A 24,337-nucleotide genomic window follows, 5' to 3' on the forward strand; every position below is an offset into this window, starting at 1 on the left:
TGCGTCGGCTACGATCATTTCGGATCTGATTTACAATATACTGCCCGTACGATGCCGCCCCTTGGAACGGGTTTCTATCCCATGTTTCGCCGCTAATGGCAGTTCACTTGGCATTATTGGGCAAATTCGGGCGCAAATTTCGATTGGAGACATTAAATTGGCAGGGCCTATTTTGGTCTCTTCTTCCCTCGCCGTGCCGTGTTTGTTAGGCACTGATTTTCTCGCGAAAATGCCTATTAAGATCCTTGTAGATCAAGGCTGCATCGAACTCCCGTCGGGTCGACGGATGGCGTTCTTGCCCACACCCTCACATCCGCGCATGGCTAGTGCCTCGGTGCAGGCGTTTGTCGCGAGCACAGTCCGCATTCCGCCAGGGACACAAATGCTCGTGCCCTTACAACTTAAAAAAACCGCTAGCCCCGGAAGCCTCGGCACATGGCATTTTGCTGGGGCCTTCAAACGCAGCTGCTAAGGGGTTAGATTTGGTGGCTGCACAGACCCTCGTAGCAGCCGACAGGGAGCCGTTCTTGCAGGTTTTGAATGTCGGATTGTCCACAACCGTCATTCCGCAAGGAACTGTGCTCGCTCACGCGACCCCGGTGCCGTTGGGGACCGGAGTCGCGGGACACGTGCATGACACGCCGCAGGTCCCACCTCCTTCCGAATCGGATGAGAGATGGTTGGACGCGCTCTGCACAGACACGGGTGATCTGTCTCATTCGCAGCGAATTACATTGCGCGCTCTTCTGCGATAATTTTCCGATGTCTTTAGTAAATCTAAATTTGATATTGGCTGCACCAAGCTGCTGCGTCACCACATTGATACTGGTGACGCTGCCCCGATTCGACAAAACCCGTTTCGGCTTAGCCCGGCGGAGAAACAGCATGTTAAATCGGCTGTGGATGACATGCTGAAGGCCGATATAATTTCTCCCTCCACTAGTCCCTGGGGTGCTCCAATAGTGCTGGTCAAAAAGCACGATGGCAGTCTCCGTTTTTGCGTTGATTTTCGGCGCCTAAATAAAATCTCGGTAGCAGACGCCTACCCTCTCCCTCGTATGGACGAGTCATTGGATGCCCTGGCAGGGGCGCACTATTTCTCCACCTTGGACCTTCTGTCGGGGTTTTGGCAACTCCCCCTCGACGAATCGTCAAAACCTAAGACTGCTTTTCGGACACCACAGGGCCTTTTCGAGTTTAATAGATTGCCCATGGGTCTCCACTCGGCCCCAGCGACGTTCCAGAGGCTCATGGAGCTGGTCCTCGCTGGGCTCCAGTGGGACTCATGTCTCATTTATCTTGACGACGTCATCGTCTTTAGCCGCACGTTCGGCGAACACATCGAACGGTTGCGTGCTGTCTTCTTGAAAATGCGGGCCGCTAACTTGAAATTCAAGCCGCAGAAGTGTCACCTTCTGCGTGAGTCTGTGCGCTATCTGGGCCACATAGTTAGCCGCTCGGGCATCTCTACCGACCCTGAAAAAACCAAATGTGTTCAACATTGGCCGACCCCTACATCTGCGGGCGATGTTCGTAGTTTTATTGGTTTTGCGTCGTACTACCGCCGGTTTGTTGCTGGCTTCGCGACGATTGCCAAGCCGCTCCATGCCCTTACGTCAAAAGGGGTGGCGTTTCATTGGGGGGATGCAGAACAGGCTGCGTTCGACTCCTTGCGGAACGCGCTCGTGACGGCACCGTCCCTTGCGTACCCCGATTTTTCCGTGCCATTCGTGTTGGACACCGACGCTAGCAATACGGGGATTGGGGGTGTTCTGTCCCAAAAAGTTGATGGCATTGAAAGGGTTGTTGCCTATGGTAGCAGAGTCTTGTCTCTTGCTGAACAAAGATACTGTGTGACCAGACGTGAGCTGCTGGCCATTGTTTTTTTTATTCAGCAATACAGGCCGTACCTGTATGGTCAGCATTTTACCGTGCGATCTGATCATTCGGCTTTACAGTACGCTCTGCGGGTTGACCAACCGTCCGGGCAGCTTTCTCGGTGGCTCGAAGTCCTTCAGGACTACGATTTCAATGTCACTTACCGTAGGGGTGCACAACACACGAATGCCGATGCGTTGTCTCGCCTTCCGCCGGCTCAAAAATGTGCGTGTTTTTTGGGCTCGGGCCGTTGTAAGCCGCCACTGCCTGCGCAGGTCGCGCCTCTCACAACGGTGTCAGCCGCACTTCCCGCCGCCTCAGCGCCGATGTTGGATCATGCAGATCCAATGGCCAGTGACGATTTGCTGGGGCTAACTTTGGCCGAATGGGGTCGGCACCAGGGCGAGGACATGTCGTTATTGAGGTTGCGTCGCCACGCGAATAATGCGGTTCCAAGACAGGGCAAATTTAATTCATTTGTCATGAAGCGCGGCTTGTTGATGCATTGGGATGCTGACTCGTGCCAACATAAAATCGTCGTGCCATCCGCCTTGCGATGCAAGGCCGTATGGGCGGCGCATGAGCGTTTATTGCACCTGGGTGTTCATAAGACCATTGGGTTGTTGCGGTTGCAATTTTTCTGGCCGGGCATGCTGCGCGACGTCACTGACATTTTGCTGGGATGCACCCATTGTGCGCAACGTAAACCGCCGGCTAAACCGGCATGTCCACCCCTACAACCCATTTCGGTCTCTCATATAAATGAGTTGGTGGCTCTCAATATTTTGGGCCCTTTTCCTACTACGCCACGGGGTAATAAGTACCTTCTGGTTGGGGTAGAGTATTTTACACGGTGGCCTATGGCCTGGGCCCTCCCCAACCAGTCAGCGGCGGCCGTTGTGGACGCCTTTGTTCAAGGCTACGTCCTGGACAAGGGCGCACCAGAACGGTTGCTGACCGATCAGGGAAGAAATTTTTCGGGAGCCTTGCTGACTGATGTGTGCCGCCTGTTGGGCACTAAGAAAGTGCGCACTTCGCCCCACCATCCCCAGACCGATGGCATGGTGGAGTGCCTTCATAGAACTCTCACCGCTATGTTATGCCATCAGGTCGATGAATCCCACCTCGATTGGGACTTGCAGGTTCCGGGGGTCCTCGCCGCATACCGTATGGCACCTCACGCGGCGACGGGATTTTCCCCGTTCTTTCTAATGTACGGCAGGGATGCCTTTCCTCCCGCCGACGTTCGGCTGGAAATCGAACAGCCACCGCAAAAGTCAAAGCTCGTTGACCACTTGCGATTCAACCTCCGTAAGTTGGCCGAGGCACGGGAGGCCGCCATTGAAAATTCGGCTTCCCGCCAATGGGCGAATTTGCGACTGCGGGACCCTCGGATGTACACCCATCGGTGGGCACCGGGAGACAGGGCATGGCTCCACTGCCCCCAGGTGCCGGTGTCCACGTCGGCCAAACTCCTCAGACCATGGCGAGGCCCGGTTGAGGTAGTGGAAGTCCTGCGTCCCCAATGTGTTAAAATTAGCTGGGGACGGCGTCGCTGGTGCGTTCACCCCTCTCGGTTAAAACCCTTCGTCACGCCACGCGTCCCTCCACAACACACACGACATGGGGGCCGAGTGTGCGACGCGTCCGACGAGCCGGATGTTGCCCCGTTGGTGCCTAACCCGCAGCGCAGGCGTGTCATTCCTCCTGCAGATGACGCGGGAGTGACGGCTCCATGCAGGCCACGTTCGGCCTCAATGGACCGTGGAGCAGCAGGTGTCCCCGTGGAGATGCCTAAAGGCCCACCGGATGCTCTGGCTCATCCTCCTCCTTCCCTTGTGCCGCCGACAAAGCCTGCCATCCCCTACGATGGTCCCGCGAAACGCACGCGCGCGAAATCTCGCCGGTTGTTATAATGTTTTTTTGGCATGTCTAGTGCCTTGTACATACGTTATGTTGTTAAGGGGGGTATTTATAGGGGTTTAATTGTTCTTGTTGTTCGTGAGGCACACTCACAATTCTTCTACCGTTGGTAATTTCGGAGTTTCCCATTGTTGCAGCCGGGACGGCTGGAGCTTCCGAAGGAGGGGGTGATGTAGAGGTGTTAACTACGCGCTGTTGCGTAACCTGCGTTGCCACCAGGGCAGTGCAGCATTACCCCTGGGTACAACGGTTGGGGTCAGTCGAAGTGAAACGGATCGTGGCCAGGGTTTGTGCGAACCAATCAGACGGTTCCACGTGGGAATGTATGATTGGTTCTACCTGGCCACGAAGGGGTATAAGACGGGTGACCCAACGGACCTCGGGGAGTTCTCTCCCTGCACGAAGATAGAAGACTGGGCTGAAGCCTAGCTAGGACCCTGGACCAGCCTTTCAGCCCTTCTAAGGGCTAAGGCTCGGCATACCCAGTGGTCAGGACCCACCGGGCCAGCGGTGGGTCAGATAGCCTCCCCTAGGTCGTAGCCAGAGGACTAGGATAGCGGTAGACGTGTAAGTCCCGCCAAGTCCGGAGGTTGTACCTCCTTAGGTATCAAGGAGGTTAGCGGTAGACGTGTGAGTCCCGCCAGGTCCGGAGGCTGTACCTCCCTAGGGTATCGGGTGAGGGGACCGAATATCCCTCTGTGTGTGTTAAGCGTTGTATAAGGAAATAATACAATAAACAGAGTGTGCCTCCTAAAGAAGTCTGCTCGTCCTTACAACACTACACCTGCTATGATGACAGCAGTACATACTGTGGTGGTGGTACCTGCTATGATGACAGCAGTACATACTGTGGTGGTACCTGCTATGACAGCAGTACATACTGTGGTGGTGGTACCTGCTATGATGAGAGCAGTACATACTGTGGTGGTGGTACCTGCTATGACAGCAGTACATACTGTGGTGGTGGTACCTGCTATGATGACAGCAGTACATACTGTGGTGGCACCTGCTATGATGACAGCAGTACATACTGTGGTGGCACCTGCTATGATGACAGCAGTACATACTGTGTGGCACCTGCTATGATGGCAGCAGTACATACTGTGGTGGTACCTGCTATGATGACAGCAGTACATACTGTGTGGCACCTGCTATGATGGCAGCAGTACATACTGTGGTGGTACCTGCTATGATGACAGCAGTACATACTGCGGTGGTGGTACCTGCTATGATGACAGCAGTACATACTGTGGTGCTACCTGCTTTGATGACAGCAGTACATACTGTGGTGGTGGTACCTGCTATGACAGCAGTACATACTGTGGTGGTGGTACCTGCTATGATGAGAGCAGTAGATACTGTGGTGGCACCTGCTATGATGACAGCAGTACATACTGTGGTGGTACCTGCTATGATGGCAGCAGTACATACTGTGGTGGTGGCACCTGCTATGATGACAGCAGTATATACTGTGTGGCGCCTGCTATGACAGCAGTACATACTGTGGTGGTGGTACCTGCTATGATGACAGCAGTACATACTGTGGTGGTGGTACCTGCTATGATGACAGCAGTATATACTGTGGTGGTGGTACCTGCTATGATGACAGCAGTACATACTGTGGTGGCACCTGCTATGATGACAGCAGTACATACTGTGTGGCACCTGCTATGACGACAGCAGTACATACTGCGGTGGTGGTACCTGCTATGATGACAGCAGTACATACTGTGGTGCTACCTGCTTTGATGACAGCAGTACATACTGTGGTGGTGGTATCTGCTATGACAGCAGTACATACTGTGGTGGTGGTACCTGCTATGATGAGAGCAGTAGATACTGTGGTGGCACCTGCTATGATGACAGCAGTACATACTGTGGTGGTACCTGCTATGATGACAGCAGTACATACTGTGGTGGTACCTATGACAGCAGCACATACTGTGGTGGTGGTACCTGCTTTGATGACAGCAGTACATACTGTGTGGCGCCTGCTATGACAGCAGTACATACTGTGGTGGTGGTACCTGCTATGATGACAGCAGTACATACTGTGGTGGTGGTACCTGCTATGATGACAGCAGTACATACTGTGGTGGTGGTACCTGCTATGATGACAGCAGTACATACTGTGGTGGTGGTACCTGCTATGATGACAGCAGTACATACTGTGGTGGCACCTGCTATGATGACAGCAGTACATACTGTGTGGCACCTGCTATGACGACAGCAGTACATACTGCGGTGGTGGTACCTGCTATGATGACAGCAGTACATACTGTGGTGCTACCTGCTTTGATGACAGCAGTACATACTGTGGTGGTGGTATCTGCTATGACAGCAGTACATACTGTGGTGGTGGTACCTGCTATGATGAGAGCAGTAGATACTGTGGTGGTGGTACCTGCTATGATGACAGCAGTACATACTGTGGTGGTACCTGCTATGATGGCAGCAGTACATACTGTGGTGGTGGTACCTGCTATGATGACAGCAGTACATACTGTGGTGGTACCTATGACAGCAGCACATACTGTGGTCGTGGTACCTGCTTTGATGACAGCAGTACATACTGTGTGGCGCCTGCTATGACAGCAGTACATACTGTGGTGGTGGTACCTGCTATGATGACAGCAGTACATACTGTGGTGGTGGTACCTGCTATGATGACAGCAGTACATACTGTGGTGGTGGTACCTGCTATGATGACAGCAGTACATACTGTGGTGGTGGTACCTGCTATGATGACAGCAGTACATACTGTGGTGGTACCTATGACAGCAGCACATACTGTGGTGGTGGTACCTGCTATCACGACAACAGTGTATACAGAATGCGGTGGTACCTGCTATGATTACAGCAGTGCATACTGCTGTGGTGGCACCTGCTATCACTACAGCAGTGCATACTGACTGTGGTGGTACCTGCTATCACGACAGCAGTGTATACCGACTGTGGTGGTACCTGCTATGATTACAGCAGTGCATACTGCTGTTGTGGTACCTGCTATGATTACAGCAGTGCATACTGACTGTGGTGGTACCTGCTATTATTACAGCAGTGATTATACGCTGAGTCACTCACACATCATACACTGACTGAAGTGCCACCATTTTGTTTTTTCAATTAGCTGTGAGCGAAAGTGTAAAAAAATATAAACTAATAATTAATAAACTTACGAGGCCTGTAACTATGTCCAGATGCACACAAATAAACCCGAATAAACATAATATCACTGACCAACCCCCCCACAGAGGGGGAAAGTGTGAATAAGCTGGAACCAAAGCATAGCCAGGTTTATTTATTTATTTAATAACAACGTCTAAAAGGAGCAAATGTGGTATCGTTAATAAACACTGTGTAACAAAAAAGTGATTATTTATTTAGTCCCTGCGTGGTAAGTATTACTCTCTATATGCTTATGCCTCAAAAGTACCAAAAAACTATAATTTCCCTCAAACGTAGCTTTTGTGTCAAGGACATATTTAGAAATGTAGCAATTTTAAATGACAATACGTGGTGTGCATTTGTGTCATTCCTTCACATAAAGGCCTGGTCACAAAAGCAAAGTTTGTGGGGAATAATAGACATTTTCCATAAATAGTAGGCTTAAGCAAATTAAAAATAACACTTACTACCCAGCGGGAAAAAACGTGTTACATTGTGCATATGTACGATCATCAAACATTACTCAACCTCTATCATCTTACCTAATAATTAAGAGTAATACAAATTAGTAAACAGTAATATCTATATTCTTAGCTATTTCGGTAAAGTCACGTTGATGGGAAACAATAAAATAATAAAATATATATAAAACAATAAAAATTCTCACGACGTTTCGGTTTTGCAAACCGACACACCTGATGATGACCGTTTGTGTTATGGTCGAAACGTCGTGAGAATTTTTATTGTTTTATATATTTTATTGTTTCCCTTCAACGTGACTTTACCGAAATAGCTAAGAATATGAATTACTGCAGTCACGAAAGCTTTAAATCAGTAATATCTATGTTTAACGGAGCTGTGAATATGCGCGACTCACCTTATAGCGTGTCCACGGGAATGAAATCGCCCCTCCACCGTGTGTGTGCGTTGCCAGGGGCAACCCTCGGTCAGCGTTTCGCGCATGCGCAAATGTGTGCTGTCGCGCGCTGAGCGGTAAAATAAAGATAAATCACACTAAATCGTTAATTAAACTACCTTAAAGTTTTGGGATGGGAAAACGGAATAGCCTATGCCAAGCAGGGGGCTTAGGGCTTGCCGTCCGTAAAAAAAAATTCTACGCGAACCCCGTGGTTAGAGAGCCAAATCCCTACTCTTTGGTTCTATTCGGTAAAGTCACGTAGGTAAAAAATAAAACAACAAAAATCACGACGTTTCGGCCACAACACAAGCGGCCTTCATCAGGTGAAGGGATCAGGCTGTCTCGAGGACAGCGCTGGAGTGAAACACAGCCACACTCAGACCGCGGACCTTTAAGCTGTGTGCGAGCAAACAAGGTGCCTTGACAAAGGAATTAACATAAAAAATAGCATTTGAATGGCCGACTTAGCATAGAGGTGGAGTACATGCGGGTGGACTTGCTGTTTGGCGCGGGGGGGAGGAGGAGTTTACCTATTGATGGTGTGAAAAGGGAATTTATAAGAGCTGTGAAAGTTTGGGGTACCACTACTTGAAAAATATACTGTACCATTGAAATTAGTTTAATCTTTAGCTCGATTTAGAACATCTTTCCAATGGTTGCTTAATTTGAAACCATCTTCTCGGTTGAAATTGTGTCTGTGTTTGTAGATCTGAATTGATTCCCACCACCACCCAGCCCAAAATAATTCTCTCATCAAAACTTTATACCATAGGGCTCATTGCATTTCGGACCAACACCACCTGACCAGTGAATTAAAACATGTACACCTGGCCCTCAAAAGGAATGGATACTCTGACTGTACCATCCGCCAAGCTGTTTCTCCCTCCATACAGAAACAACCACTTGATACTCCGGTCAAAACCATCACACTACCATATATAGCAGGCGTTACTAAAAAGACATCCAAAATTCTAAACAAACACAAGATCCAGGTCCGGTTCAATACAGTACACAAAATTCGTGATCTGATCCCATCCGTGAAGGATGTCATTCCTGACTTACAGTACCCCGGGGTTTACAAATTGAGTTGTACCTGCGGTGATTGCTATATCGGGGAGACAAAGCGACATGTCTCTGACCGAATTCGCGAGCACAAATCAGATTTGAAACACGGCAAAACGAATTCTTCTGCCGTGGCTGATCACTGTTACAACGCTGTGGGTGATCATGATATAATTTTCTCCGATACCAAGGTTCTTTGCAAACCCACGGGTTTTTATCAGATTTGTTCACGAGGCAATTCAGATCTACAAACACAGACACAATTTCAACCGAGAAGATGGTTTCAAATTAAGCAACCATTGGAAAGATGTTCTAAATCGAGCTAAAGATTAAACTAATTTCAATGGTACAGTATATTTTTCAAGTAGTGGTACCCCAAACTTTCGCAGCTCTTATAAATTCCCTTTTCACACCATCAATAGGTAAACTCCTCCTCCCCCCCCCCCGCGCCAAACGGCAAGTCCACCAGCATGTACTCCACCTCTATGCTAAGTCGGCCAATCAAATGCTAATTTTATGTTAATTCCTTTGTCAAGGCACCTTGTTTGACAACGGCTTGGGAGACTTTCAGGTACACGTTTCTCCAAATTCTTAACAAACATGCTCCGTTGGTTAGATTTTAAACTAAAGGCAACCGCCCACCATGGTATGATCCTTTGATTACAAAGCTCATGAAAATTAGGGACAAGGCTTGGGCATGTGCTCAGAAAAGTAATTTGGTAAATGACTGGCTAGAATACAGGATTTTAAGGAATAGATGCGTAAAAAAAGTACGGCATGCAAAAAATGCCTATTTTTCCTCCACTCTCCTGGAATCACATGGAAATGCCAGGATTTTTTGGAAAACAATCAAATCTATCGAAAAGGCATCCAAAACAGAAAATCTGCCCGTTGAGCTTCACCGAAATGGGGAATATTTTTCAGATCCCAAAAAAATAGTTGACAATTTTAACCTTCATTTTTCTGAAGCTGGTAATCTTTTTGATAATGTATTGGGAGTCACCCCTGCTCCTGCAAATTCCTACACCCCTGTCCAAACATTAAACGAATTTAGTTTCCAACCAATCCACGAAAGTAATGTTCTGAAAATGTCCTACCTCAAAGGGTCCTCCTCTATCGGAGCAGATAGTTTTCCTGTCTTTGCTCTACTAACTGTTGGTCACCTAATATACAAACCTATAGCCCATATTTTCAACCTGTCCATCAAAGAAGCATCAGTTCCTCTAGAATGGAAACATTCCTATGTCCGTCCACTTCACAAAGGGGGCCCTAAAGATGATCCCAATAACTACCGACCTATCTCAATTTTGTCCCCATTGATGAAAATTTTTGAAAAATTATTGAACTACCAAATTAGCAGTTTCCTGTCCTCCAACAATCTACTACATCTAAAACAATCTGGGTTCCGGAAAAAATACAGCACCACATCTGCTGCATTAGACTCTTTGAATCAAATTTACAATAGCCTTGATAATAAGCAGTACTGTGCCTGTCTTTTTCTTTACCTGTCCAAAGCTTTTGATACAGTTGACCACAACACCCTGCTTAGTAAACTAAGTTGCCTCGGTTTTTCCGAGAATACAGTACAATGGTTAAAAAATTACCTCTTTTCTCGCACCCAAACTGTATTCACAGATGGTTGGAGGTCAAACAGTGTTAAGATAACAAAAGAAGTTCCACAGGGTTCCATCCTCGGCCCCCTCTTGTTCTCTCTTTATGTCAATGACTTGGGCACTGAACTGGATCATTCCAGGGTAAATCTTTTTGCAGATGACACGATACTGATTACTGCTGGCCGCTCTCCGGATGACGTGATTGCTAAGCTCCAGGGTGATTTCAACAAACTACAACATCAGCTAGTTTATCTTAAACTAGTCCTGAATACCTCCAAAACCAAGGTGCTATGCTTCTCTCCGGGACTAAAGCAGGAAGTTATTTTTCCCCAATTACATTCCTTGAATAATTATCAAATAGAGCAAGTCAAGATCTATAAGTATCTTGGGGTCATCCTGGATTCAAAACTTAGTTTTGAAGATCACATTGATTATATTGGTAAAAAGACAAAAATAAAAATTGGTTTTCTGTATCGACACAAGCACTGCTTCCCCCCAATGTTCCGTTTGGAATTGATAAAAGCTACCATACTGCCTCTACTTGACTACTGTGACATCGTGTATAAATCAGCCTCAAGTACTGTACTGAAGAAGCTTGATTCCATCTATCACTCGGCCTTAAGATTTGCATTGAACTGCCCATATAGGACTCACCACTGTGATCTCTACATTGGGTAAAACTTAACATCTCTTAATGTTCGACGGCTTGTGCACCAGATCTTATTTATTCACGATGTACTTACAAAAAATTCCGCAGACTACCTACTGGATCTCCTCTCTGTTTCAAAGAACAAATTTGACCTCAGGTCTTCGCTCATTTACCAGCTTCACATTCCCTATTGCCGTACAAAAACTGGAGGAAGGGCCTTTGCTATTGATGCCCCCAGGGTCTGGAATGCTATTGTAGAGGTGTTAACTACGCGCTGTTGCGTAACCCGCGTTGCCACCAGGGCGGTGCAGCATTACCCCTGGGTACAACGGTTGGGGTCAGTTGAGGTGAAACGGATCGTGGCCAGGGTTTGGTGCGAACCAATCAGACGGTTCCACGTGGGAATGTATGATTGGTTCTACCTGGCCACGAAGGGGTATAAGACGGGTGACCCAACGGACCTCGAGGAGTTCTCTCCCTGCACGAAGACAGAAGACTGGGCTGAAGCCTAGCTAGGACCCTGGACCAGCCTTTCAGCCCTTCTAAGGGCTAAGGCTCGGCATACCCAGTGGTCAGGACCCACCGGGCCAGCGGTGGGTCAGATAGCCTCCCCTAGGTCCTAGCCGGAGGACTAGGATAGCGGTAGACGTGTGAGTCCCGCCAAGTCCGGAGGTTGTACCTCCTTAGGTATCAAGGAGGTTAGCGGTAGACGTGTGAGTCCCGCCAAGTCCGGAGGCTGTACCTCCCTAGGGTATCGGGTGAGGGGACCGAATATCCCTCTGTTGTGTGTTAAGCATTGTATAAGGAAATAATACAATAAACAGAGTGTGCCTCCATAAGAAGTCTGCTCGTCCTTACAACACTACAACTGGTGTCAGAAGTGGGGTGGCGTTTCATTGGGGGGACGCAGAACAGGCTGCGTTCGACTCCTTGCGGAACGCGCTCGTGACGGCACCGTCCCTTGCGTACCCCGATTTTTCCGTGCCATTCGTGTTGGACACCGACGCTAGCAATACGGGGATTGGGGGTGTTCTGTCACAAAAAGTTGATGGCATTGAAAGGGTTGTTGCCTATGGTAGCAGAGTCTTGTCTCTTGCTGAACAAAGATACTGTGTGACCAGACGTGAGCTGCTGGCCATTGTTTTTTTTATTCAGCAATACCTGTATGGTCAGCATTTTACCGTGCGATCTGATCATTCGGCTTTACAGTACGCTCTTCGGGTTGACCAACCGTCCGGGCAGCTTTCTCGGTGGCTCGAAGTCCTTCAGGACTACGATTTCAATGTCACTTACCGTAGGGGTGCACAACACACGAATGCCGATGCGTTGTCTCGCCTTCCGCCGGCTCAAAAATGTGCGTGTTTTTTGGGCTCGGGCCGTTGTAAGCCGCCACTGCCTGCGCAGGTCGCGCCTCTCACAACGGTGTCAGCCGCACTTCCCGCCGCCTCAGCGCCGATGTTGGATCATGCAGATCCAATGGCCAGTGACGATTTGCTGGGGCTAACTTTGGCCGAATGGGGTCGGCACCAGGGCGAGGACATGTCGTTATTGAGGTTGCGTCGCCACGCGAATAATGCGGTTCCAAGACAGGGCAAATTTAATTCATTTGTCATGAAGTGCGGCTTGTTGATGCATTGGGATGCTGACTCGTGTCAACATAAAATCGTCGTGCCATTCGCCTTGCGATGCAAGGCCGTATGGGCGGCGCATGAGCGTTTATTGCACCTGGGTGTTCATAAGACCATTGGGTTGTTGCGGTTGCAATTTTTCTGGCCGGGCATGCTGCGCGACGTCACTGACATTTTGCTGGGATGCACCCATTGTGCGCAACGTAAACCGCCGGCTAAACCGGCATGCCCACCCCTGCAACCCATTTCGGTCTCTCGTATAAATGAGTTGGTGGCTCTCGATATTTTGGGACGGGGTAATAAGTACCTTCTGGTTGGGGTAGAGTATTTCACACGGTGGCCTATGGCCTGGGCCCTCCCCAACCAGTCGGCGGCGGCCGTTGTGGACGCCTTTGTTCAAGGCTACGTCCTGGACAAGGGTGCACCAGAACGGTTGCTGACCGATCAGGGAAGAAATTTTTCAGAAGCCTTGCTGACTGATGTGTGCCGCCTGTTGGGCACTAAGAAAGTGCGCACTTCGCCCTACCATCCCCAGACCGACGGCATGGTGGAGCGCCTTCATAGAACTCTCACCGCTATGTTATGCCATCAGGTCGATGAATCCCACCTCGATTGGGACTTGCAGGTTCCGGGGGTCCTCGCCGCATACCGTATGGCACCTCACGCGGCGACGGGATTTTCCCCGTTCTTTCTAATGTACGGCAGGGATGCCTTTCCTCCCGCCGACGTTCGGCTGGAAATCGAACAGCCACCGCAAAAGTCAAAGCTCGTTGACCACTTGCGATTCAACCTCCGTAAGTTGGCCGAGGCACGGGAGGCCGCCATTGAAAATTCGGCTTCCCGCCAACGGGCGAATTTGCGACTGCGGGACCCTCGGTCGTACACGCATCGGTGGGCACCGGGAGACAGGGCATGGCTCCACTGCCCCCAGGTGCCGGTGTCCACATCGGCCAAACTCCTCAGACCATGGCGAGGCCCGGTTGAGGTAGTGGAAGTCCTGCGTCCCCAATGTGTTAAAATTAGCTGGGGACGGCGTCGCTGGTGCGTTCACCCTTCTCGGTTAAAACCCTTCGTCACGCCACGCGTCCCTCCACAACACACACGACATGGGGGCCGAGTGTGCGACGCGTCCGACGAGCCGGATGTTGCCCCGTTGGTGCCTAACCCACAGCGCAGGCGTGTTATTCCTCCTGCAGATGACGTGGGAGTGACGGCTCCATGCAGGCCACGTTCGGCCTCAATGGACCGTGGAGCAGCACGTGTCCCCGTGGAGATGCCTAAAGGCCCACCGGATGCTCTGGCTCATCCTCCTCCTTCCCTTGTGCCGCCGACAAAGCCTGCCATCCCCTACGATGGCCCCGCGAAACGCACGCGCGCGAAATCTCGCCGGTTGTTATAATGTTTTTTTTGGCATGTCTTGTGCCTTGTACATACGTTATGTTGTTAAGGGGGGGTATTTATAGGGGCTTAATTGTTCTTGTTGTTCGTGAGGCACACTCACAATTCTTCTACCGTTGGTAATTTCAAAGTTTCCCATTGTTGCAGCCGGGACGGCTGGAGCTTCCGAAGGAGGGGGTGATGTAGAGGTGTTAACTACGCGCTGTTGCGTAACCCGCGTTGCCACCAGGGCGGTGCAGCATTACCCCTGGGTACAACGGTTGGGGTCAGTTGAGGTGAAACGGATCGTGGCCAGGGTTTGGTGCGAACCAATCAGACGGTTCCACGTGGGAATGTATGATTGGTTCTACCTGGCCACGAAGGGGTATAAGACGGGTGACCCAACGGACCTCGAGGAGTTCTCTCCCTGCACGAAGACAGAAGACTGGGCTGAAGCCTAGCTAGGACCCTGGACCAGCCTTTCAGCCCTTCTAAGGGCTAAGGCTCGGCATACCCAGTGGTCAGGACCCACCGGGCCAGCGGTGGGTCAGATAGCCTCCCCTAGGTCCTAGCCGGAGGACTAGGATAGCGGTAGACGTGTGAGTCCCGCCAAGTCCGGAGGTTGTACCTCCTTAGGTATCAAGGAGGTTAGCGGTAGACGTGTGAGTCCCGCCAAGTCCGGAGGCTGTACCTCCCTAGGGTATCGGGTGAGGGGACCGAATATCCCTCTGTGTGTGTTAAGCATTGTATAAGGAAATAATACAATAAACAGAGTGTGCCTCCATAAGAAGTCTGCTCGTCCTTACAACACTACACTATTGCCAATAAACTGCAACTTGAATCACTACCTATGAGATCTTCACTCAAAACTGCTCTAGAGGAGTTGTACAACCCTAGCTGCCACTGCTATTCAGTGGCCTAAAATATGGCTCTAGATTTTGGTGTTATAATTTATTTATGTAGTTTATTGTTAAAAATTCGGTCACAGTCCCTATGATCACTGTTACATTGGATTTATGGCTTTTATTTTGGTGATTTCGATTTTTTTTTGTTTTGGCCATGTTTTTGTTTATTGTAGTACAGAGTTAGACTGATGGCCTTAATCTTAGTTGTCTTGTGGTTGTTGTTGTTGTTATTTGACTTGCATCCCACTGGGATTTTTGCACACAGCGTTGGTGTACGGTGCTATTTCAGGAATATTGATATTTTTTTCCTGTATTTTCTGTTTGCACAGTGACATAATCACTTTAAGATGTTTTCTTGTTCATGTTTTTTGTTTGTTGCGGTTGCACCCGATTCAAGAGCCGAATGGCTCACAGGGCTATACCAAATAAATTAACTATGAACTAAAGGTCCGCGGTCTGAGCGTGGCTGTGTTTCACTCCAGCGCTGTCCTCGAGACAGCCTGATCCCTTCACCTGATGAAGGCCGCTTGTGTTGTGGCCGAAACGTCGTGATTTTTGTTGTTTTATTTTTTACCTACGTTACTTTACCGAATAGAACCAAAGAGTATGGATTCTTGCAGTCACGAAAACTTTCAATCTAGAAGCCAAATCCCTTGCAAGCGAGCGTCGTCGCTTCAAGACGATTCTAAAGGAATCTAAAACCTTCGATTCCTTTGCGCGATTGAAATAATCGATTCTTGGCGCGCTCGGATTTTATTTTAAACGAATTTTATTTTCAATTAATGAGTTATCTTTTCATTTGTATGTTATATTTTTAAGTTTGCAGACGTTTTAAAATATTTATTTTCCCGCTGGTAGCAGTATATATCGACTCTATAGCACAAAGTACTCACCTGACAGATTGCCGTGACGAGGCCTAGTCCCGTTGCAAAGCCTCCGGCCTCGCCTAGATTACCCGGCCGGCCGAGGCTGTGGGCTGGGCCCCTACCACCCCCCCCACCCCGCGCTACAATAATCCTATTTAATCGCTATAATTTTAGTATCTACCGAGCCTATAATAGTAAGTGCACACATTGGGGTGGAGGGGGAGAGAAGAGGACGTGACACTTTGATGAATTTACCTCAGCGTCGCGTGTAAACTTTTTGCATTTTGAATGAGAAATGGCGTCCTCCCCTGCGGCGACGGCGTCCGTGCGTTGCCAGGGGCAACAACTCGCGTCAGCGTTTCGCGCATGCGCAGCAGCGAGCCGGTCGGCAAAGTAAGTAAATAAAGAAAGAGGAATCGCACTAAATCGTCAATTTAACCGCTTTTAAGGTGACGGCAAAACGGAATAGCCTATACCAAGCAGGGGGCCCGGGGCGTGCCACCCGGCAATTTTTTTCCACGCGAACCCCGCGGTCCGAGAGTCAAATCCCTCGCAAGCGAGCGTACACAGACGGACAGACAAAAAATGAATTTTATAGGTTAGATTTTGATTTAAAGCTTTCGTGACTGCAGTAATTCATATTCTTAGCTCTTTCGGTAAAGTCACGTTGAAGGGAAACAATAAAATAACAAAATATATAAAACAATAAAAATTCTCACGACGTTTCGACCATAACACAAACGGTCGTCATCAGGTGTGTCGGTTTGCATAAATTTATTTATATTTAAACGGTGTATTTATGTATTAAAAAACGTTAGCGCCACGCGCAGCGATTTGGCAGTTTATTTAGAAGGACTAGTCCATCTATGTTCTGAAAAGAGGTTAGATAGACATAACTTCAACCAAGAAGATGGATACAAATTGAGCAACCATTGGAAGGATGTTACTAACCAGGTAAAACCTTAATTGCTTAATAGTTTGCCTTCATATCCGCATCCCCAGTTTCTTCAGCCTCCTACCCCCCAGCCCCGCTCACTTCCCAGCCCCGGCATTTCGTCGTACTCATGTTGGAGCTTGCACTTCCCCTCTATATCTATCTTCCCTGGTTCCCCACCCCCCTCCTCTTGCTTATATAGCCTCTTGTTACAAGCAGCCCCTTTTGCCCACTTCAATTGTTTCTTGCTGTGGTTGCCCCACCTGATGACGGGCTCTTGTGTTGCACCCGAAACGTCGTGATTGAATTTTTTTTTATACCTACGTGACTTTACTGAAAGAACCAAAGAGTATGTTCGCATTCAGATGGGAAAGCGTAGGTGGTACGTTCACCCCTCGAGGCTAAAACGTTACATCACGGCCGGGCTGCCCCTATGAGCATCTTCACCTTCACCACCTTCACCATCAGTTCGGCCAGGTGGGAGGAGGTTGTCACACTCACGGCATGCTACGCGTCCAACTGACAATGCAGCCACTGTCCATCCTGCAGGACTACAGGTGACCGGGATGCCAGCACCGGACCCATCGGCGTCCATGGCTGAAGACGCAGCCGCAGCATCGGCCGAGGACTAGGCCACAGGACGGGGCCCCTTAACCCGCTCACGCTCACACCGCCTCGTCGCAGCTGTGGACACGGACATCCCTGCAACCCTGTTGTGTTCGGTCGAGGGATCGGATCTGGGGGGAAGACTGCGACAGAGGCGGCGCTCTTGTTAACAAGGAGACGGAGGGGGAATTGTGTTGTGTTACTTTTGCTTTATTGCACATTTTTGGTTGTTGTTGTTGTTGTTTAAATTGCATGTGCCCGGCCGCAATTGGCTTTGAACGGCCGAGGCATACAGTTGTTGAGCTGAGGACGGCATTGTCTCAAGGAAGGGGGGGGGTGATATAAGGGATCTGCGAACCACCCTCACGCACACGCACCACGCAGACATGAAATCTCCGCACTCAGTATAGCACGCACCAATCACACGCACGGGAATACACTAGACGGGGGTCAAGGGTTAAAGGGCACTGACGTCACCCAGACCAGGCATGCGAGATGAGGATCTGTATTGGGAACGAGGGCGGAGATGGAGGGGTTAAAAGGGGCTGTGAAATGCGTGTTCGGGGTTGGTTTTAGAACGAGTGTCGTGTCGCTGTGGGTTGACGAATAAAGAAGCGCTTAACCAGTCTCCGACTCCTCTTAAATTGTTTGGACATGGATTAAAGAATTATTGTTCTGCTTCCTGTCTATTAACATTGTGCAAAAATATATTAACCTATGAGAAAATGTGGTATGTGGTAAATAGAAAACTTTGATTTGTAAATATAAGTCAATTGGAAATGTCAAAGCTGTAGTTTTTGTATTTACTGTACTTATATTTGTACTTTATGATCGAGGGAAATTGTGCCATTTAAAAAAATACAGTGTAGTGTATTAAAACAAGTCTTGTCAGCAAACTTATGAGAATATCTGTTTGATAGACAAGTTAAGTGCATCGATCGAATCAGAAATGTAACCAATGGGGGTTTCTTTCAGCAAGGCATAACGGGTCCACAACTGTAGCAAATGCACCGACGCAGGGGGTCGGCAACCTGCGGCTCTGCAGCTGCATGCGGCTCTTTAAGGAGCGCTTCGTGATGTTATTTATTAAGGACCACCGTCTCGTATTCAGGTACAATGCAGCTCTTGAAATATTGAGTTTTTTTACCGAATTCGAAAAAAATGGCTCTTATTTTGGATGCAGACCCTTGCACTCACGAATAAGTACCGTATTTCCCAGATCATAACATGCACCCCCATCTTTGGCTTTAAAATATGGAGGGGGGGGGGGATACTTCTTATCTAGATAATACGGAACTAGTGTCCTAATGCTCTGGGCAATGGGTGGTGCGTATTTTTTGGTGGCCATGAGACAGTGTTGGAAAGTCCACATTCTTATGGTAGGGTCAGTCTCTCCAAATGACAATCGCAATTTACTTTTCACAGAGCAGAAACTTTACTCTTTTTATTGATAACTAGATGGTATATACGAGCTGCCAAAAATTAACATTACAATATTGAATTTATATATATTTTAAATGATACTTTACACATCAATATGCAAACTTACATGAAACAAATGATTGAATTAAAAAAAGTCAAACAGATCTTTTTCATTCATAACCTAACCCTGATGGAAAGAAATGCACACCAATACATATTTGGTTTTAAACCAAAAGAAGACATAACAGTACAGTATTTACAAATTACAGTAAATGAAAATGTTTTGCCAAAGACTAATTCAATCTCAAGTTCATAGAATCACATACTCAACAGAGCTATAATACAGATCCGAGAGGTAACATTGTGAAGCATCTCACAAAATCCGGCCACCTTTGCCTCATTTGGTCAATTTATATGTTAATGATGCTGCCCTCATATGAAATTTACAAGTGTGCACACCAGCAATCCCATTGTCCACATAAACACGGTGCTACATTCAACTGAATTCTCATGTTCTGATCATTCAAAACCTCTTGATTCCCCGTTACTTCAATCAGCATCTGAAGATGTTGAGTCAAGAATTAGATTTTAACTCCGAGGCTTCTTCCGATGTAGCCCACGAGCTTCCAAGTGACGGTCAGTCAACTTCTCATATTTATTTGTGAATGATTCTTCACCACCGTCATCACAACGGTGCAATGGGGTTTTAAAATCTTGTGCGCCACTTGAAGATCAATAATCGGAAAAATGGGGTGCTGTGAGATGATATTAAGCATTGGCTCAATCATGCATTTTCATTCCAGTTTCTCCATTGCATGACAAAAACATATCCTGGCTCATAGCAGCCAAGCCCCCCTCATGCCATCGGGTTTCTGAAAATTGGAGATATGGTTTCGCAATGATGTCACTTGCTGCTGTTTTAGTATCCACGAACGTCCGTTATCTTCTAATCATCAGCGGTTGACTTTACAACGGCTGAGAATCTGTATTTTCTACTCAAGACCGTTTTGTGCGACCATGCTATTTGATTAAGAACGTAGCACTGTTTTGTAAGTCATTAATATAGGCAATCATCTGGTCCTTTAAAGTTTAATCATTCGAATTGTGTCAGTCTGCCGCTGCTAGTCTCACCTGCATTGCACTTCCTGTTTACAGCAGATGATGATGATATTACTTCCTGTCTTACACCATCACACTTCCTGTATCGCCACCAGATATGTATTCCATACTCGCCGCTGTCACTCATTTCATGTTGTCTTTGCAAAGCCATCAATTTCCATTGCCTTTTTTTAAACAAACCAACGGGCTGTGAAATAACTTCCTGTTTTTTTGGAACGAAGTCCCCTTCTATTGCAACAGAAATGACATCACTTCCTGTCGATGGTGTTGTAGAACCACTCTGTGAATTTTCGCATCTGCTGTGCAGCGACCTGCGATTCCTCCTGGAGCCGCTGGTTGTCCCGGCGCAGGTAGTGCACCTCGCTCTGCAGCACCGTCTTGAATTCCTTCTCCTGTTGGGTGGAGGGGATAACGGGACCCAGCACACGGCAACACACGAAACCCCTTTTGCACGAAGTCTTTTTTTACTTATACAAATCCATTGATCAATTCTCTCACAGCTTTATGGATAATATTCAAAAACCTCTTCAAGAATATTATATTAAAGTTACATGCAGAAGTAAGCTAACTGCTATAATATGTTGTCAACATTGTATATTATATAAAGAGATCGAAGTGTTAAAGGCAGAAAGAGTCGGTGTCTCCCTGACCAAACAAGCATTGGAGTACCATCTTAGATTCATGGAGGCTTTGCCTTTCTTAAACCAGAGTTTTGCCTTCACTCCACCTCATCAGCAGATCGTGGCCTGGCAAACAAATGCTTCGACTTTGCCTTTGATCCTATTCCATAATATGTCCCTCATTAACGGCGATAGACCCAAACTGTTTTTACTACGTTTCTTTCTTTAGCGGGCATCACTGCTTTACTCCGTCTTGATCTGTAATCTCTTAGATATTCTACCTCTGCACACATTTCTGGCTTTGTCTCCGCCTAGACTGCGCGTAGTGATTCCGCAGATCTAAAAACCTCCCTCACCTTTCTCAGGTCGTCTTGAAGACGCTGTAGCATCACCTCCAAGTGGTCCACCTTCCCAGCCAGGGCGCCCGGCGAAATATCTGATTCCGGGGATGCGAAGCGACTCCTGTAGAACGCAAGCAAACTAAGACAAAAGATAAAGATCTCCCTATAGGCATACAGAGTGTTGAGGCAAGTACTGTTAACGAGCACCATTTAGGGCTGGCACGGTGGTCAAGGGGGGGGGGGGCAGTGTGCAAGCAATCTGCCCACACCCGGTGCTGTGAGCAGATGGCTCGACTCGCAATCAAAAGCCCACGCGTTCATATCCCAGTAAGGGTTTCACTCATAATCTCTCAGTGATGGATAAGAATAAGTGATACACCTGTGGGGAGCCAACACTTAGAGCCATCCCGAGGGTACAACAAATCGGGGCAACCGCCCCGGGCCCCACGTTTTGGGGGGCCCACATTTCGATGTCACGGTGTCAGATGTAATCCTTCTGGTTTAGTTTGAAGGCGTTGGGGAGGTGCACACAGTGGGATTTGCCCCAGGCCCTGCACCCCGCTATGATGGCCCTGCCAAGACTGGTTGAGGTGCCACGATGGCAAGATGTTAACTACCTTGCCTGGTATACAGGAGGTTGTGGGATCGACCACAACCCTAATACATGATTATTTGGAGTTTGTATGGTCTCCCCATGGTTGCGTAGATTTTTCTCCGGGTCCTCTGGTTTTTTCCTCCACATTTAGAATCAACATGCGTTTAGATTATTTGGCTGCGATACATTTTCATGTGATAAGCCACTTCCTTGCACTATTATTTGTCATAGACAGGTCGCTTATGAAAAAAAGCTATATAGCTCAGTGGGCCTTATCTGGTAAAATAAAAAATAGTTAATAGTTTAGTTTGGTTATCTAAGCCCTGTGGACACAACCGTCCCTGACTCGCATGGCAGAATTGAGCATTGCCCCACACACTCGCTCAACATTTTGAGCATGGAACAGAATAATTCATCGGAAAAGCAGTGTTGGCCCAGTTTTAAAGATCTGATTACTTTGTGAGTTTTCAGGCCTTGGGGGCGCGTGGGATATCTTTCCAATTTCCATGCCTCGACAGCACTGCATTTGCGATCGCGCTTTCATAATTAATTGCTTCCCCATGCCCCACAGCCCTGCTGTAAAAACTGATGCGGTAACGTGCTGCAACTTTTCGCATTATTAAAATGGAGCAAAGCAACAGCAGAAGCGTGAAATACGCAATTAACCATCATGGTAATATCAGTTGAAATGTTTACTCTTCAGAGTATCAGGCAGACTGCGAGACTCGTTTCCAAGACAGGCACAGCTTTTAGAAGTTTTGCCAATTCCTGCCATGTCTCTCTCTGTGGAGTGAAACGAGCGCTTGGAGAAAACCCACATGTACAACATAATAAAACTCAAAACTGACACCGACAATGTCAGAACACTACTTGCTAAACCGCCTCCTCTAATTGCTACATGGTAAGCACAATAAGTGGATCTGGAGCATATCCTCCCCATCGTCACCACTTCAAGAACTGGTTTAAATAAGTGTGGATGAAACTCAAGAGTCTAACCTTGGCTTTCAGGGGGCCAAGGACAGTGCTGTGATTCAGAATTAACCCCATGGGCCATCTGGTCGGCTCCTGAATGGGAAGTTCAACCACATGCTCCCAGCGTGCGTGAGGAATTTGACTGGCCGCACCTGCAAAAGCTTCGTCAATTAAACAAAGAGTTTTGGGCAATGTACCGTTTCTCTTGAGCAAAGATGCAAATTCCTCCACGATTTAGAGTCCTTGTTGTAAGGTTTACTTAAAGCGAACAGGAGGCACCACTCACAAAACCCACGATGTGCAATGCATTACTTAGAGCACCGTGTTCTGCAGAGAATGACAATGGCAAGAGACGGAAATAATTCCAACGTCTCTCTCATGAATTGCCAGCCGTATTAAACATTACATGCGTCATCAACATTGTATAATCATTCCTTGGAACTTTCTGTTGGAAGAACTTCTGCCACTCGTGTACCATCATGTTATCTAATCCGCATAGGGAGTGCAGCAACAACATTCTATAGTTACATTCTAATATTCACTTTCACAGTATATGTACAGCCTTATTCAAAAGGTCAGTATTTTCCTGGTAGAGTGAGCATTGGGCAGTGGTAATCTGACTAAAGACGGTTGAAGCTAATTCAAAATCTTCTATGGCAGGGACCATTATTTATATACTGACCACCACTATTGACTTTCCACAAGCAGTTGTTCATCTATCACTGCTGGAGGGATGACAGGCTGAGTCTACCCCACATTGGGAGTCAAACTAGAAATTTCCTGATTGTGCAGCTCTCCGATGTGGTTTTCAGATCGTACTAGACGTTGTTCGTCACGATGTATGCTTCGTTGCACGTGCTGGCAGCTTCTTCTGGAAACACTGATGAGCAGCTCACTTACTTTTATATAGGCTTGCTCTCTGATGCTGTTGCCGGTTCTTGACGCTGATTGGCTCAGCTTTCTGGCGCAGTCGTATTCCTGATTTTAAGCATTGAGAGTGCTGCCCTCCAACCCTCCCCCCACCCCCTCTCTTGCGTCCCATAGCGCGAGTCGCACACATTAAACTACATTAATTGTGGGAATTACAGCGTCTATCCAAGTGAAAGTTTATGCCAACAATTGCCCAAGCTCTGTGGTCCGCTATACATTCAGGTGTTATTGGCCAATTAAAAAGTGTTCACACATCACACGACCATGGCGGATAGTATGTATATCGAACTTCTTTCGCACCGTACGTAGCCAAACATGTTAATCAGATGTGCGGGGGAAGGTCATCAAACTAAACACAAAAAGCAGTTCTCAAGAACTGAGTTTTCGATCTAGATGATTTAAGAGTGCATAGCTCCAGTGGCCTCCTAATAAAGAAAGGAAGAACATTCCAAAGGGCCGCTGAAGCGCATCTTGAAAGCGCGCGATAGGCCCTTGGTCCAACTATGCCGGTGTCAGGGTGGCACCATGAACTCACGTTGGCGGGAATTTGGTTGGCGAAGACTGGTGCCAGCCTCTCGGGAGCTGGGCCCGGCCGTCGTTGGGTCCAAACGATACGGGGAGGTCGCGGGGTCGGATTCCGCCACCGGCTCCGACTCCGCCAATAACGCCGTGTGTGGCTGTGGTGGGGCGAACGGACACGCGACGGATGTGCACACGGCACGTATGCGCACTGAGTGAGATGTCATGGTCTCAGCCACTCCCAGACAACTGGTATTTACTCGGTGAATCGTTGCAAGAAACAATGTATTG

The 24,337-nt window shown here is 48.0% G+C and overlaps 1 protein-coding gene and 2 long non-coding RNA genes across 10 annotated transcripts in view; 1 reads left to right on the forward strand and 2 right to left on the reverse strand.

The window, feature by feature from the left end:
* Positions 1 to 765: 765 nt before the first annotated feature.
* Positions 766 to 11,866, reverse strand: LOC142929700 (uncharacterized). Its single transcript, XR_012945856.1, has 2 exons — positions 4,986 to 11,866; positions 766 to 4,949 (listed from the first exon to the last, which is right to left on the reverse strand). It is a non-coding gene; the product is annotated as an uncharacterized LOC142929700 (long non-coding RNA).
* Positions 11,867 to 15,844: 3,978 nt separating this feature from the next.
* Positions 15,845 to 18,155, forward strand: LOC116948261 (uncharacterized). Its single transcript, XR_012945857.1, has 2 exons — positions 15,845 to 16,942; positions 17,472 to 18,155. It is a non-coding gene; the product is annotated as an uncharacterized LOC116948261 (long non-coding RNA).
* A 784-nt stretch (positions 18,156 to 18,939) lies between these two features.
* The window catches only part of LOC116948260 (signal-induced proliferation-associated 1-like protein 2), a 154,617-nt gene continuing 149,219 nt past the window's right edge, over positions 18,940 to 24,337 (reverse strand). For 7 of the 8 annotated variants that reach the window (XM_076071401.1, XM_076071404.1, XM_032964751.2 and 4 more), the window contains 3 exons: positions 24,063 to 24,204; positions 21,046 to 21,169; positions 18,940 to 20,461 (listed from right to left, as the gene is read on the reverse strand). In XM_076071401.1, coding sequence (XP_075927516.1) covers positions 20,318 to 20,461; positions 21,046 to 21,169; positions 24,063 to 24,204 — 410 coding nt within the window. In that variant the 3' untranslated portion in view covers positions 18,940 to 20,317. The remainder of the gene's footprint in view (positions 20,462 to 21,045; positions 21,170 to 24,062; positions 24,205 to 24,337) is intronic. The other variant, XM_032964752.2, reaches the window with a different exon arrangement.

The sequence above is a fragment of the Petromyzon marinus genome, chromosome 33 (genome assembly GCF_048934315.1).
Source record: "Petromyzon marinus isolate PM22_M1 ecotype Great Lakes invasive population chromosome 33, UKy_Petmar_22M1.pri1.0, whole genome shotgun sequence".
NCBI lineage: Eukaryota > Metazoa > Chordata > Hyperoartia > Petromyzontiformes > Petromyzontidae > Petromyzon > Petromyzon marinus.